Source organism: Papio anubis, chromosome X (genome assembly GCF_008728515.1).
Source record: "Papio anubis isolate 15944 chromosome X, Panubis1.0, whole genome shotgun sequence".
NCBI lineage: Eukaryota > Metazoa > Chordata > Mammalia > Primates > Cercopithecidae > Papio > Papio anubis.
Window position 1 is genome coordinate 22,599,211 of NC_044996.1, and position 15,280 is coordinate 22,614,490.

At 38.7% G+C, this 15,280-nt stretch overlaps 2 protein-coding genes across 3 annotated transcripts in view; one reads left to right on the top strand and one right to left on the bottom strand.

Moving 5' to 3' along the window:
- FRMD7 (FERM domain containing 7) overlaps window positions 1–10,527 on the top strand; it is a 35,126-nt gene extending 24,599 nt beyond the window's left edge. Inside the window, exons 7-13 of the mRNA XM_021932642.2 lie at window positions 1,618–1,732; window positions 1,924–2,071; window positions 3,059–3,154; window positions 5,128–5,291; window positions 7,242–7,310; window positions 7,427–7,502; window positions 8,549–10,527. Of these exons, the coding sequence (XP_021788334.1) occupies window positions 1,618–1,732; window positions 1,924–2,071; window positions 3,059–3,154; window positions 5,128–5,291; window positions 7,242–7,310; window positions 7,427–7,502; window positions 8,549–9,643 (1,763 nt within the window). The 3' untranslated portion in view covers window positions 9,644–10,527. The remainder of the gene's footprint in view (window positions 1–1,617; window positions 1,733–1,923; window positions 2,072–3,058; window positions 3,155–5,127; window positions 5,292–7,241; window positions 7,311–7,426; window positions 7,503–8,548) is intronic.
- Window positions 10,528–11,595: 1,068 nt separating this feature from the next.
- The window catches only part of STK26 (serine/threonine kinase 26), a 52,601-nt gene continuing 48,916 nt past the window's right edge, over window positions 11,596–15,280 (bottom strand). For both annotated transcript variants that reach the window (XM_003918281.3, XM_009198260.4), the window contains 3 exons: window positions 14,670–14,732; window positions 14,452–14,588; window positions 11,596–13,412 (listed from right to left, as the gene is read on the bottom strand). In XM_003918281.3, the coding sequence (XP_003918330.1) occupies window positions 13,388–13,412; window positions 14,452–14,588; window positions 14,670–14,732 (225 nt within the window). In that variant the 3' untranslated portion in view covers window positions 11,596–13,387. The remainder of the gene's footprint in view (window positions 13,413–14,451; window positions 14,589–14,669; window positions 14,733–15,280) is intronic.

Consider the following 15,280-nt stretch of genomic DNA (forward strand, 5'->3'; position numbering starts at 1 on the left):
GTGAAGAATTGGTATTTATTTCTTCTTTGAATATTTGATAGAATTAATCAGTGGAACCATCAGAGTCTTATTGGATTTTAATGTGATTTGTACATTTATCAGTATTGGTAAAACTAAATTAATAAATTAATGAGCCATTTCTTTGGTCTTTTTAAAAATGTTTACTATATGGAGATTTTCATTATATTGTGATTTTTGAGATACAGATATACACCCACCTGTCTAAAACACAAATGGAAAACCAAGAAAGAAGAGAAAAAAAAAAAACAGCCCTCCAGCACTCAAAATAGGTATACTATTGTCCATGTATCTTATTCAATAGAAGAGCACCATAGGATTCCATGGAACATCTATTTACTCTTACAGTATATAGAATGCTAACAGGTTTGGATATTTGCTTTCTCATTTTATGTTAGATTACATGTCTCACTTGAGAACAAAGTATTCTAAAGTTTGACTTCAGGGGAAGTCAGTGACCAGGAAGTGATTCATATAAATCTGACAGAGAGGAAAAAGGCACACAAATTATAAAGAAGAAAAAAGAATCCAAAAATCAAAACAATTTGAGGCAATTTAGGTTAAGGGCACATAGTCCTAAATGCCTTTGTAAACATAGTGCTATAATAGATGTTTTATAAAAATAAAGTGGAGGCATCTAGAAAAGAGCAAATTATGATCATGGATAAACTGCTAGCTATTTGGAAAAGCCAGAATGATTTTCAGAATGATTCATCTGTTGGGGATTTCAGATAGCTGAGGATTTACTAGACTCCCAATGTACAGAGTGATGAATTGGCTTGCAATGTAGTTGGCATTTATACTCCTCTTTCTTGATAATATATGATCAGGATGGAGTGGGGTTGGATGACTGTATTAGTTTTCTAGGGCTGCCATAACAAAATACCAGAGACTGGATGGCTTAAATGCCAGAAATGTATGTTCCACAATTCTGGAGGCTTCACGTCCAAGATAAGCTGTCGGCAGGTTTGTTTTTTTCTGAGGCCTTTCTCCTTGGCTAGCAGATGGCTGCCTTCTTGTTGTGTTATCACTTGGTCTTTTTTCTGTGTACTCATATCCCTGGTGTCTCTCTGTGTGCCCAAATTTCTTCTTATAAGGATACCAATCAGATTGGTTGAAGGCTTGCCTTAATGGAGTCATTTGACCTCAATCACCTCCTAAAAACTCTATCTCCAAATATAGTCACATTCTCTGCTACTGGAATTAGGACTCCAACATATGAACTTGGCAGAGGGTAGGGACATAGTTCCACCTATACCAGTGGCTGATTGAAAGTAAGAGAGATCATATATACAATATGGTAGAAGAAAAATCTAACTAAATGTTCAACTGTGATCTTGGAGCCCTTAAGATCTATACTTGGTCTGTGACTTCCTGTACTAAGACTGCAATGCTTCCAAACAGAAAAAGAGCCAGTAGAACCCCCAAACACACACACCCCTATAGAAACATAAATATACATAAAGCGTGGGGTTGGAGGCTTTGGACTGCACTGGCTGCAAATAAAGGGCTGTTTGATGGAGGACAAGGGTATACTGGATGCTCCATTGCTAAGTTCCTCAGAGGTAATGTGAAAAATGTCTTTTTCCTGTCATGCAGCAGAACTTGGAGACTTTCATGAAGAAACAGATAGGAAGCATCTGGCACAAACTCGGTACTTACCAAACCAAGACTGTTTAGAGAGCAAGATCATGCACTTTCATCAGAAGCACATGTAAGTACTTTCAACTGGCACCTGCTTCCCCCAGTAGAGAACACTAAAGCTGGGGATGGACTCTTAAGAGCAAGCCCTTAAACCTGAGAAGTTTCAGGCTCCGTGAAATGCTGAGCTCCTCACGGAGCTCTCAGAGTGGAAATGTCATTCTTGTGGCATTTATTAGGCTCATAAATTCTTTCCCCTTTCAGTGGCAGGAGCCCAGCTGAATCTGACATTCTGCTACTGGACGTAGCAAGAAAGCTGGATATGTATGGCATCAGGCCTCACCCCGCCAGTGATGGTGAAGGGATGCAGATTCACCTGGCTGTTGCTCACATGGGAGTACTGGTGTTACGGGTAAAATCTCTTTCTTTTCAAGCCCTTCGGCTTTAGTGACGGTTGGTTATCTTGGCTCAAATTTGGGTGTCCATTCCCAAGGTGATCTCACCCCTCAGTATTATCACCAGCCAGAAAGGGAAATGGTCAATCATATTTACTTGTAGTTGCATGAAAAGTGTACATGACAAACTAATAAACGTAGTTAACTGTAGAGAATGGATAGATGGGGACAGAAATAGGGGTGACAGTGGTGGGAGTGAGACTTCTTTCTATATATATCTTTTTGTATACCTCTGATTTTCAGACCACGTGAATAGATGACCTGTTGAACAAACAACAGAGAAGCAAAAACAAAGCTGGTTGGGCTGACCAGAAAGCCAAGGGAGTTTAGAGGAGTTGGAAATGGGTGTAGGCTGCTGTAATTAAACAGAATAGCCTAGAGAAGGGTCTGTCAGAGCTGGCAAGAAGGCTTGACTATGTGGAAGGCATTGTGGGCAAGGAAAATGAGGAGACTGCAGGAGAGAGGTATAGAGTTGGATGAAAGGGTGTTTTGGAATTAGTGGAAACAAAGGTTATATATTCAATATAGATGAGGCAGCAAGATATGGCCAAGATGTGATGTGGGCAGTGAGGAGCTATTGAAGGTGTTTGAGCTCCTGTCAGGAGAAAGAAGACATTGTTTTTAGCAGATGAATCGGGAAACATGGGAAAGGGGTGAGATTAGAGAAGCTATTGTAGTAATCCTTTCCTCTTGTGATCTCCCTATGCTGGCTAGAAACCTTCCCTAGGCATACCCCTTCTTGCTTGCATTCCAGAGCATCCTTGTGTCCCACCTGAAATGCCTTCTTTGACCACAGCTCCTACCCAGTGCAGCAGGATCAGTCTGTTGAAGTGATGGGTCAAGGGCGGTCCCTTTTATGAAGTGCATTTTCTATCAGGTTTGTACTGTCTTACAAACCAACTCGTGTTAATACATTCTGAAATCTGCCACATTTTTTATTGTAGGGAAATACAAAGATCAATACTTTTAACTGGGCTAAAATCCGCAAGTTGAGTTTTAAGAGAAAGCATTTTCTCATCAAACTTCATGCCAATATATTGGTAAGTAGCTTCCTAATAAATTCGTTTACTTTCTGTTCACTGGGAAATTTTTTGGTTGTTTCTGCAAATCGTTTGAACGTAAATGGTGAAAGCTGATTGGCCCTGAGTGATTATGTGTCTTTTATTTTGCCTTTAATGAAATCAACCAGAGTTTTAATCATTTTTTACTAAAGGTAAAACACTAAGAAATCTGGTTGGCAGTTTAGAATTAACAAAGTAATAGGAAAATGGGGCAACTGGGCTGAAAGGCAAGTCTCCCTGGAAACTATTTTTTAGGGGTTTGATGAGTCAAATGGGAGTGACCAGATCTAGGACTAAGAACAAATTGATCTGATGTTATCTGTTCCATTTTATAAAGTATCTTTAATTACCTTCCTTAAGCAAAAATTACTGAACACCTAGTATATGCCAAAAACAAGCAGGATGTGGGAGTCAGGTATACACGTAAGCAAAATAAACAATTATTGGGCAAGGTTACATAGTAAAGGGTGAGACAAAGGTGCTAGAAATGATCTTCTTCTTCTTTTATTCTAGAGATGGGTCTCACTGTTGCCCAGACTGCAGTGGAGTGGTGACATATAGCTCAGAGCAGCCTCAACCTCCTGGACTTAAGTGATCCTCACGCCTCAGTCTTTTGACTAGCTAGGACTACAGGCATGCACCACCACACTTTGCTAATTTTTAAAACATTTTTTGTAGAAACAAGGTCTCACTATGTTGCCCAGGCTGGCCTCGAACTCCTGGCCTCACGTGATCCTTTTACCTTGGCCTCCCAAAGTGCTGACGTTACAGGCATGAGCCACTTAGTCTAGAAAGGAATTTTTTTATGACCATAAGGAAAATAAAAAGTGTGTATCAACTAATTTTTAACCTACTGAAGATCCAGCAGTTTGGATTTTATTCTCTGCATCTTGACCCTATAGAAAAGTGTTCATTGAGCAGTTCAAGTAACTGGACTCAGTGTGAAGCTCATGGAGAGCCCCAGAGGCTACATGCAGGAACCTGGAAAGGAATGAGAGAAGTGGGGTCAGTGCAGTGGGTTGATGGGGCTGCTGAAAACAGGGCTGCAAACATGCCATGTGATGGGTACATATAGTGTCAGGAGATGGGGCAAACTTGAACTTTAGGTATGGAAAGCCAAGATTAGAATATGCTAGATGAGCAATATAGAGCATTGTACAAGACAGCCTATAGAGGAAAAAGTTTTTCTAACTGTTACACTAAAAAGACTCATGGGCTGAATGTGGTGGCTCTCATTCATAATCCCAGTGCTTTAAGAGGCTGAGGTGAAAGGATCACTTGAGTTCAAGAGTTTGAGACCAACCTGGGCAACATAGCAAGACCCCATCTCAACAACAACAATAAAAATACAAAGAAATTAGCCAGGTATGGTGGCACATGCCTGTAGTTCTAGCTATTCAGGAGGCTGAGTCAGGAAGATTGCTTGAGTCCAGGAGTTCGAGGTTATAGTGAGTGATGATCATGCCACTGCACTTCAGCCTGGGCAACAGACACCTTGCCTCAAGGAAACAACAGACTTATGTACATGTAATCATCTTATAAACCCTTCCATCTATAAGGAAATCTTCTCTTCCCTCCTGTTTCCTGTTGGTCATTTATAACTTCTCCTGACCTTGGAAAGATATACCCTTTGACATCATTTTAATCTAATTTACAACTTTATAAAAATGTTTCTGGCAGAGAAGAGTGAGTAAAAAAGGTATTTAAGGTGAGGGGAGAGTGCAAAGCAAGATTTACTTCTTAGAGAAGGCTCTGTTTGTGAGCAGTTGCCCTGTCTGTTCCTCGAAAGGTTGCCAATCATTAGGTTTCAGTAGGTGTGAAACCTACAGGGAGCCAAGTGGAAAATCAGAAGCTGCATGGGCCAATGGAGCAATAGTTTGGAAGGCATTGGGATTTGAAGGTCTTTGATATTCTTGAAGGATGTTTTACTTGATGGAAATTGGTTTACACAGGTGTTGTGCAAGGATACCTTGGAGTTCACCATGGCCAGCCGAGATGCCTGCAAGGCTTTCTGGAAGACTTGTGTGGAGTACCATGCTTTCTTTAGGCTTTCGGAAGAGCCCAAATCAAAGCCCAAAACCCTACTCTGCAGTAAGGGTTCCAGTTTCCGCTATAGGTAATTAAACAATGCACATAGGCAAACTACACTGCTTCTTTTCAATAACACGGGAGGTTTAGGAGGAGTTCACATTCTAGAAGCAACAGAGAATCCATTTCAATCACATCAAGGATCACACCGTTTCCTACTCATTCTCTGTGTGACACATTAAGTCAATGATTCCTAACTAGGAGGCAGGAAGAGGGGGACACCTTACCTAAGGGGTAGGATCTGAGTCTCAGCAAGGATGGGTGGATGTGTGCAGTTTGAGAATACATGTTCTATAAACCCACTGTTTTCTCTTATATTTAACTTATATGCAAACCATGGAAAGAAAAGCTCAACATCCTTTGGGTTGTGAAAGCTAGTGTGAGAAAGCACTGGAGGGGATAAGAGATTTAGAAAATTGAACAATACGCCACTAGAGGCTCCTCACTACAGGTCACACTTTGGAGGAATCAAAGCAAGGTTGGGTTAAGATCTTGTCTTTGCTTGAATACATCAGCCTAGGAATCCACTGGAGGAAGTTTTCAAAACTTTTAGCTAAGGTACTAAATTCTGATTAAAAGCTTCCCCATAAAGGCTTTTTTTTTCAAAGAGTGGTATCCTACCCCAATAAAAATTAAGATCTTTGAAACTTACATATTTCTGATTGAATCTTTCCAATCTGTATTCTACAAATCTCTGCCTTCTTAAACAGATGATACTGAGCATATTTTGCCCTTTTCTTAATGACCTGAGTTATTATAAACATCAGGTATTATCTTTTGCAGGCAGCTGTAGTGCAATGATGGCCTCAGGGCAGGGGAGGCATGTCAAGGCCCTGTACTTAGGTGATAAATGGTCCAGACTTTTTAGGCTTTATTATTCTTGCGATTTTTTTTTTTTTTTTTGAAATGGAGTCTCGCTTTGTTGCCCAGGCTGGAGTGCAATGGCACAATCTTGGTTCACTGCAACCTCCGCCCCCTGGGTTCAAGCAATTCTCTGCCTCAGCCTTCCAAGTAGCTGGGATTACAGGCGCGGGCCACCACAGCTGGCTAATTTTTGTACTTTTGGTAGAGACAGGGTTTCACCATCTTGGCCAGGCTGGTCTTGAACCCCTGACCTTGTAATCCACCTGCCTCAGCCTCCCAAAGTGCTTGGATTACAGGCGTGAGCCATGGTGCTTGGCCAATTCTTGTGATTTTTTTTTTTAATTTTTATGTTTCTCCCGGCCGTGATCTGACTCTCTTTGCTATTGTATGCCTGACTACAACAATCCTCTTCTACTGTTTAGTTAGCTGCTTTTCTTCTGCTGTGGACTGGGAAACCAGATAAGTAACCTCATTCAAAGTAGTATGGAAAATCAGTCAGTTGACTCTGATTTGGTGGTACAGGAAAAGCCTTTAAAGGAAAATATATTGTTATTATTATTATTATTTGAGACAGGGTCTCGCTGTGTTGCTCAGGCTGGAGTGCAGTGGCATGATCTCTGCTCACTGCAGCCTCGACCTCCTGGGCTCAAGCAATCCTCCCACCTCAGCCTCCCAAGTGGTTGGGACTACAGGCATGCACTACCATGCGCAGGTAATTTTTATTATTTTTGTAGAGATGAGGTCTCACTATGTTGCCCAGGCTGGTCTCAAACTCCTGGGCTCAAGTCATCCTCCTGCCTCAGCCTCCCAAAGTGCTGGGATTAAGGTGTGAGCCACCATGCCCAGACCAGGTATATTATTTGTAAAGCCCACAATTTTTAGCTGTTACATAACCCTGTTCAGAGGCCTTTAAAAAATACCTGCGTTCTGAGTAGTTGAGGTTGTTCTCTGCCTGGTCCTTGAATAAGTGGGTATTATCATTGTGATAGTCAAAGATTCATGACATATGTCATTCATCTAGTCTTTTGATTTCAACAATAAATGAGGCTTTCAAGTTTTGGTACCCTATTGGTTTATGGCTAGAACTAAGGATTTTTATTGTTCCTTATGATAGTGGAAGAACCCAAAGGCAACTTTTGGAATATGGGAGAAAAGGGAGGCTGAAGAGCTTGCCATTTGAAAGGTACATCATTTTGTTTCTCTTGCTCGTGTTGATTTTATGTTGAATTTGGAGATTTCTATGTATCCTGGTATTCACATGAAGGTTATTTCAATGACTTCTCTGCTTGGGGATTTCAGGAAACATTACCCATCTCAGTACCATGAACGACAGTGCAGGTCCTCACCAGACCTCCTCTCTGATGTGTCAAAACAAGTAAGGTTTCTGAAAATTTCTACTTCTTTAGATAAATGTAATTTGTGCAAATTTCAAATGCTTCCAAGGATTGATTCTGTCAGAATCCCAGTGTGTAAAAGGGTTACTCTGTTCGAGTAGGTTAGCTTCCTGGGGAGGTCTGTCAGCTCAGTCTTTCCTGCCAATAGAAGACCATTTAGTAAACTACCACTGGTGTGTACCTTATAGACTGAGGGTTCTGGCACATCTTCAAATTGCAACCTGTGTTGCTAACATCTTGCAAAATGCAGATCCAAATGAATTCTATGGCTTTGAATTTTCAAAACTGAAAGCTCCATCTTTTTACCTATGAAAATCTTAAGGTGTAGAGGAAGGTATAAGGTCTTGGGTTAAAGTTTTAGAGTACTTTTCCTGTGTAGTTTTGTAAGTTAAGGACAAAGTGTTGTTCCCCTGGAACTGTGAGACGATGACTTCCTTTGACATTTTTAGTATGAAAATTGTGAATTATTATTATTTTACTTTCCCTAAAAAATAATTATAGGTCTCATAAACCCTCAAGCCTTCAAGTCACTGGCAGTTTTTATCCAAAAGACATCAGAAGCATAATGATGAAAGGAGCCATTTAGTATATGAACCTCTCCTACCATTCATAGCCCTCCTCCCACCATTTTACAGAAAATAGGGAGGAGACTGGAGCAACAAGGTTAGGAGACTTGTCTAAGGTCACACAGCAAATCAGAGACAGAGCCAGGACTAAAAGGCAGGACTCCTGGTTCACTAATATAGCTATTAAACCAAACTGCTTGTAGTGTATACACTCAGAGTCTGGAAGTAGGATGGCACTGAGAAAGAATAGTGTCACATGTACTTTTTAACACATGCACTGGGATGTGGTACAAGTTATTACCCTTTCTTTATATATTTATCTACCCTAGAATAGAACATGGATCTTGTTAAATGACTTTATGAAGAACTACCTTTCAAACTTTGAGGCTAATTTAGATCCCTCCCCCAGCCCTAACCAAATGGCCTTTTCCTTCTTTCACCAATGTGTCCTTTGTCTCAAGGTGGAAGATTTGAGACTAGCATATGGTGGTGGCTACTACCAAAATGTGAATGGAGTGCACGCATCTGAGCCGGTGCTGGACAGTAGGAGGAGGAACTCTGCAGTGGAGGTGACATTTGCAACTGAACTGGAGCATTCCAAACCAGAGACGGATCCCACATTGCTACATCAGTCCCAAAGCAGTTCCTCTTTCCCTTTTATTTATACAGACCCTGTCTTTAACACTGAGCCTGATCCTAACCCTGATCCCAGAGACTTTTTTTCGGAGAGGAGTCCTCTAAGCTCCTTCCAAACGAGCTGTAAGTTTGCTGGTAATCACATGAGCACATCTTCTGGCCTCACAAGCAAAGTGAGTCCAGCAAAGCAGCTAACTTACATGGATGTGCCCTATATTCCTTGTACAGGTCAGCAGGTTGGTATTATGCCTCCCCAGGTCTTTTTTTATGTGGACAAGCCACTCCAGGTGCCCAGACGGTCCCCAATCAGAGCAGAGGAAAGGACAAGGCCAGATAGCTATATAGAGCCCACTGCAATGAAGCCAGCCAAAAGAAGCCCAAGGAATATCAGAATGAAGAGCTTTCAGCAAGACCTGCAAGGACTCCAAGAAGCTATAGCCGGGACTAGTGTTAGGAGCAACATCAATGTAGGTCTAGAAGAGAAAGACCCAAATTTGGAAGATGCATTTGTATCTAACATTCAAGAGCAAACCCCTAAAAGGTCCCAGAGCCAATCAGACATGAAAACTATTCATTTTCCTTTTGGGTCAGAATTTAGACCTTTAGGGCCTTGTCCCACTCTCAGTCGTAAAGCAGACCTGTTTACATATATGTTTGCAGAGCAGGAGTTGCCAGCAGTTCTAATGGATCAAAGTACAGCAGAAAGGTATGTAGCTAGTGAATCCAGTGATTCTGAATCAGAGATTCTTAAACCAGACTACTATGCTTTGTATGGCAAAGAAATAAGGTCACCCATGGCCAGAATCCGCTTGTCTTCTGGTAGTCTACAGTTAGATGAAGAAGATGAAGATGCTTCTTTCAACACACCAACTGCTGAAGACAGGACTTCACTAAAACCATGTAATTACTTTTTAGCTTAAAAGTGTGAACCTATGGACATTTCTGAGCCAGTTCCATGTTACCGACTTAGGCAGAAAATAATGAAACTTGTAGAAACCATTTTCTTGGTTACTACATATTCATTGGTCTGAAGAAAATCTCATTTTTGACACCTACCTTATGAAAGATCCAGCTGTTGCCTCATTCCTTGAGTTTCACTCTTCCAGTACCTCTGAAGGGACTCTAGAACATGCCCTCTCCTCCCCAGCACTGTGGCAAGGTGAGGTGGGTATTTGTCATCGCCACTGCATACTTCCACACAGAGACATTGTGAGTGAAGGTCAGGTTCTTCAATGCTGAAGAATGGTGACAGTATGGGTTGGCATTTGGAATTGGCTTCTAACGGCATTTAGTGATTTAGTAGATTGTGAATGTGTTGATCTTTGTGCTCTTAAAAAACACTGAACAAATATTTCAGTCTTTACTATTTGTGTGGGGCCCAGTAGAAATGGTCTTGTAATATGTTAAAGACTTCCATTTTTATAACATATATAAGGGGAGCATGACCCTCCTACAGCCTCAGGAACAAGGTGGTGGCATAGATCCTCTCAAGAGAATACAAGTTTAGAATTAATCTAGGACTTGGCAGAATTCTAAACCTAGGAAATTCATGAATTAAATCAATTTCTAGAGCCAGACATAAACCTGATAAAAATATCCTGTTGTTTTACTTGTAACTTCTATATTCTTAACTATCTACTATATCTAGTAAAAGAGAAACATTAACAGGTCAGTTTGTTTATCTAATATTTCCTGCAGGAATTTATTTTTTGTCATAGCTTCTTGCATGTATGCAGGCCAGGAAATGAATGTTATTGTAATAAAGTGTGATGGAAAATCCAGGTAATTAAAAAATAAATTATAATTATGTTCTTCCTTTTGTTTTAATCAATTTCAGAAGTGATTGGTTCTGGCCTATTTTACTAAGGAAAGGGACAGTTACACAACAAGGAAAAGGAGGGAGGCAAGTGAAAATGTATGGCCAAGGAGAGGAAAAGTAGTAGAATTGAAGGGTAGCTGAAACAAAAAAGGATGGTACTAATACCAGGGTGAGTTAATGAACCAGAATTCCATTTTTGACCCATTCAAAATTTCTCTAATGGTCCTCCTAGAAGGTATAGCATTCTATTTGAGAAGTTTATTTTGTTTGATTTTAAAGTCCAACATATTTACAAGATAATGTTACTACAAACTTCAAAGAAAGGAGGCAATTCTATAGGCAAGTTATTTTTATATACAACTTAAAGGAGAAAAAAAACTAATGGAATAGTTTCATTATTCTCCTAGTCTTTACATCAGAAAAATCCCTTTTAATATACCTCATCCCACTCCTTTCCTCCATCCTAGCACTTTCTTGTCTGCTCCCGGACTCATATTTAGTAACTCACAAGTCAAGAGTAACTATCTAATAATAAGAATATATTGAAACCCAATCACCTGGGCTTAATAATATAGTATAATATCAAAATATTATATAATTAATATATGAATATATTAATACATATTAATACCATAGATCTTTAATGCTATGTTAAGTTCACCACCCTCAACCTCTTCTCTAGGAAAAACTTAAACTCCTTTATGTTAATGGTATTTCTCATATCAATTTCTAAAAATCTTCACTAAGTTTATATCTGTATATGATCTCTTAATAATATAATAATCAGGGTGACCATATAATTTATTGTTCAACCCAGGACACTTTCAAGTGAAAGGGGACGTTATTAATAATTTGGTCAAGACAGGAGGCTTAGAAATTAGGACAGATGTTCACTGTAGCTATAATTAATGCTTAATGAAATGTGAAGAGTATCTTCTGGTTTCCAACAGAAACTTCGATTTTAGTGTTTGAACAATAAAGGACAAAGGAGAAATAATTTGAAACACTGAAGTCCCATACCACACCCCCATCTCAAGGAAAACAAACATTGAGGACTGTGAAATTTAAATATTTATTTTCAAAACCCCAAAACACTGGAGTATGCTTCACCTAGAAACAGTTTACAGGACGAATAGCTATAATGAATAAGCAATACAATTTGTATTTGGGATGCAATTGTGTTGTAAAGTTTCAAATAATCAATTTATAAATTTGCTGCTTTTACTTTTACAAAAATATTCATTTAACCCATAACATGAGTTGCAAAATTATCTCCAGACTTCTACAGATTATAAACTGTAATTGTGTTTCAGTTACACAGCGGGTGAAAAATTTAACTGAACCATTACTTCAAAATACAATGCATTAAAAATAATTGTTACAATATAGGCACCAATAAAAAGAATTTTCTTGGCATACAACACCAGAACAACCTTCTCAAGTATCTATACCATGTAAAGTAAAAAGAGGATGTAATGGCCACTTTGACTAAAAACTGTATTCCTTACAGGAAGAATATCTTTCGTCTAATATTTGGAAATTACTCAGATTTTTTTAAAAATGACTTTTGTGCAAAAACCAAATTGTGCAGATCCAAACAATTAAACATTAACTATCAAAACTAAATATCAATAATTCTACAACTACTGAAATATAGCCCCAGTTCAGAACTTAGGCAGGCATAATACTGGGCTTAAAAGAAAAAGGCATCACCAACATAATAGTGCCATAAATATAAGTGAAAATTAACTGTGCAATCTAACTTACCTTTGAGTGGACAGAAATCATCCTGTACTATGGTTATTTTCATGTGAACTAGAAAATGCTCACTTAAATATCCTTTTAAAAACAACAAACTGATGCTTATTAGTGATAATTATGAAGAACAAAAATATATAAATAGTTTATAGGACAATTCATTACCATGGCAAAAATATGCTGGTGTAACTTATATTCATACCTATGGATCAGGTATTTAATCACATGACAATCAGCTTTTTTTTTTTTTTGGCTCTCAAAATCCAAGCAGATAGTATGGGATTTTAGTTGAAGATGTAAAACATGAAGCCAGACTAACTCCTCCAACATTACCAAACACCTATCCTTGGGTAAATGATCTTGCTTTAAATTTCTAACCATGTTAAATAAGGGTAAAATTGCCTCTTCTACCTAAAAGAGAATGTAAATACTATACACCAAGAGGTACCTCTGTTGCTGTACATTGCCTGTAAATGCTTCAAACACAGGATCTCAAATGTGATAATCATTGAGCTGCCCGGAATATCATACCAACTTGGTAGAAGAATCAGTACTTTTACAGGTTTCATTTAAAAGACTTTACTAAAATTTTCTGTTTTAAGAAGGTATGACTTATTTACACCTCCCCACCAATAGTCATTTTTAGAATACGCATGTTTAAAACAACAACAACAACAACAACAACACTTTTTGAAGCTTGATACTTTACAAAAGCTGAATACTGAGAATGACTTTGAAAGACCTGTACGTTTCATGACTGTAGTCAATTAAAGATCAAGACGTGAAAGGTATTCATCTTAGTAACTTAACTTAAGAAATAGGGATACTTAAAAGCAAAACGGTGTCTCAACATTTACTAGAATACAGGTGAAACTATAGTATTAAAAGTTACTCCTTACAAAATAATCCTTTCAAAATATAAAATGATAAACACCATCACAAAATAGTTTAATAGCTTCTTCCAAATCTTCAGTGTTGCAAAGATCCAAAAGGCACCTGGAGCTCATGGGTTAAGCATTGTTAAGCTTGAAGTAGCTTTGGTGGGGCTCTCTGGGTCCATATGAAACAGAAGCCAATAATAAGTTTCTTAGGGGGATTCGTCTGCTGAACACCTATAAAATTTTTTAAAAATGTAAACAAATGTACAAGTATGCATATTTATATTTCTCTTTTGTATGAACTCTGCAATGAAGAAACTGATTCCACAAAAGGGATACATTGTTTTCATGGAATCTCATCATGTAGATGTTCAAATATAAATAAGTTCAAAAATCCCTTCTGTATCTGATTTCACAACTTCCAATTGATTTGTTTTCAAATGGGAGGTCTTCATTAAAATATAAGGGATTTTAAGAGGGGGTTAGGTTTACGAGTACAAGTGAGCCTTATCAGATAGAAAGATCTTTGAGAGTGTGTGATTTCACAGGTCACAGAGTTTGTTCCAACTCAATCCCAGTGGCATCACAAACAAAGAAATATAAAGATGCACTGAGAAGAGATATAACAAGGTCAAGGCTAAAATTAGTATCACCTTATAGCTTGCTTGAGCTAAGGAGTATACGTATATGTGTGTACATGCATACAAAAGTCTTGTTGAAAATTTTTTTAAAAATTAAATGTAAGAACTTTTTTGAATGTGAACAAAATCAAATGAATATTTCAAGAGACAACACAGAAACTGAAGTTGAACATAAGAGCCCTTTTTCAGTCTGGATTGAGTCCCTCTACCTTTTCCTTAACTTTTCATATGGAGATCAAATGTAGGAACTTTAGCACTGGAAATTATGCAACTAGTGGTGTTTTGTTAAATTCTGAGGGTAGTGGCAAGAAAGAAAGCATTCCCCAATGATATTAATGAGAGCTCAAATGAGAATATGCTCAGTGACCTTTTGTCCATACTCCTACTAGTGGAGAAAGAAAAACAGGCCATTTCATGCAGTGGAAAACTACCTTGTCATGCCTAAAAATTCCAAAAGCTAATGTTTAAGATACACAACAAACAAAAACTATTTTTAAGTATACAACTACGTATTAAAAGGTGACTTTGTTAGGAATAATTGGAATGGTTGAATCAAAGAAATTACATTGCATCATAAATTAACATACAACAGAAAATGCAAAATAATTTTTAAAATGACATTTCCAACTTACTTTTGAAATTTTTCAATTAGCTTCTTCACCATTTTATCTGTGATGCCGGGACAGGCGGCTTCAGCCACAGCAATACTTTTCTCGAGTTCTTCAATCGCCTGATTCCTGCTAGCATTATTCTCATCCTGCTGTTTAAGCTGAGAAAGAGTAATAATTAAAACACTTAAAATATTATACTACTTCAAACAGATATCCAAGGCCAATTAATCTGTACTTACTTCAGCAAATGCAGGTGTGATTATCATAGACAAACAGCTCAGGGTTTGCACAAGATCTTGCTCCTTTGAACAAATGATACAGATTATACACATGAAATTAAAATAATTGTTATGATTTCTTATTCTTTAACAAATACGAACTAATTTGAATGCCCCACTGAAAACAAAATATTGTATGCAAGGCAAGTCTCTAAGCTTTCTTCCCGTCATTCATTCCCATTCATCATCCAGAAGTCCTCTAACTTCTAGGATTACAATAGATACCTATGATTCCCTGGGCTTATGTATCTCTAGGTGAAATGCACTTAAAAAATACCAATATGGGCCGGGCACAGTGGCTCAAGCCTGTAATCCCAGCACTTTGGGAGGCCGAGACGGGCGGATCACGAGGTCAGGAGATCGAGACCATCCTGGCTAACATGGCGAAACCCCGTCTCTACTAAAAAATACAAAAAACTAGCCAGGCGAGGTGGCAGGCGCCTGTAGTCCCAGCTACTCGGGAGGCTGAGGCAGGAGAATGGCGTAAACCCAGGAGGCGGAGCTTACAGTGAGCCAAGATCCGGCCACTGCACTCCAGCCTGGGCGACACAGCGAGACTCCGTCTCAAACAA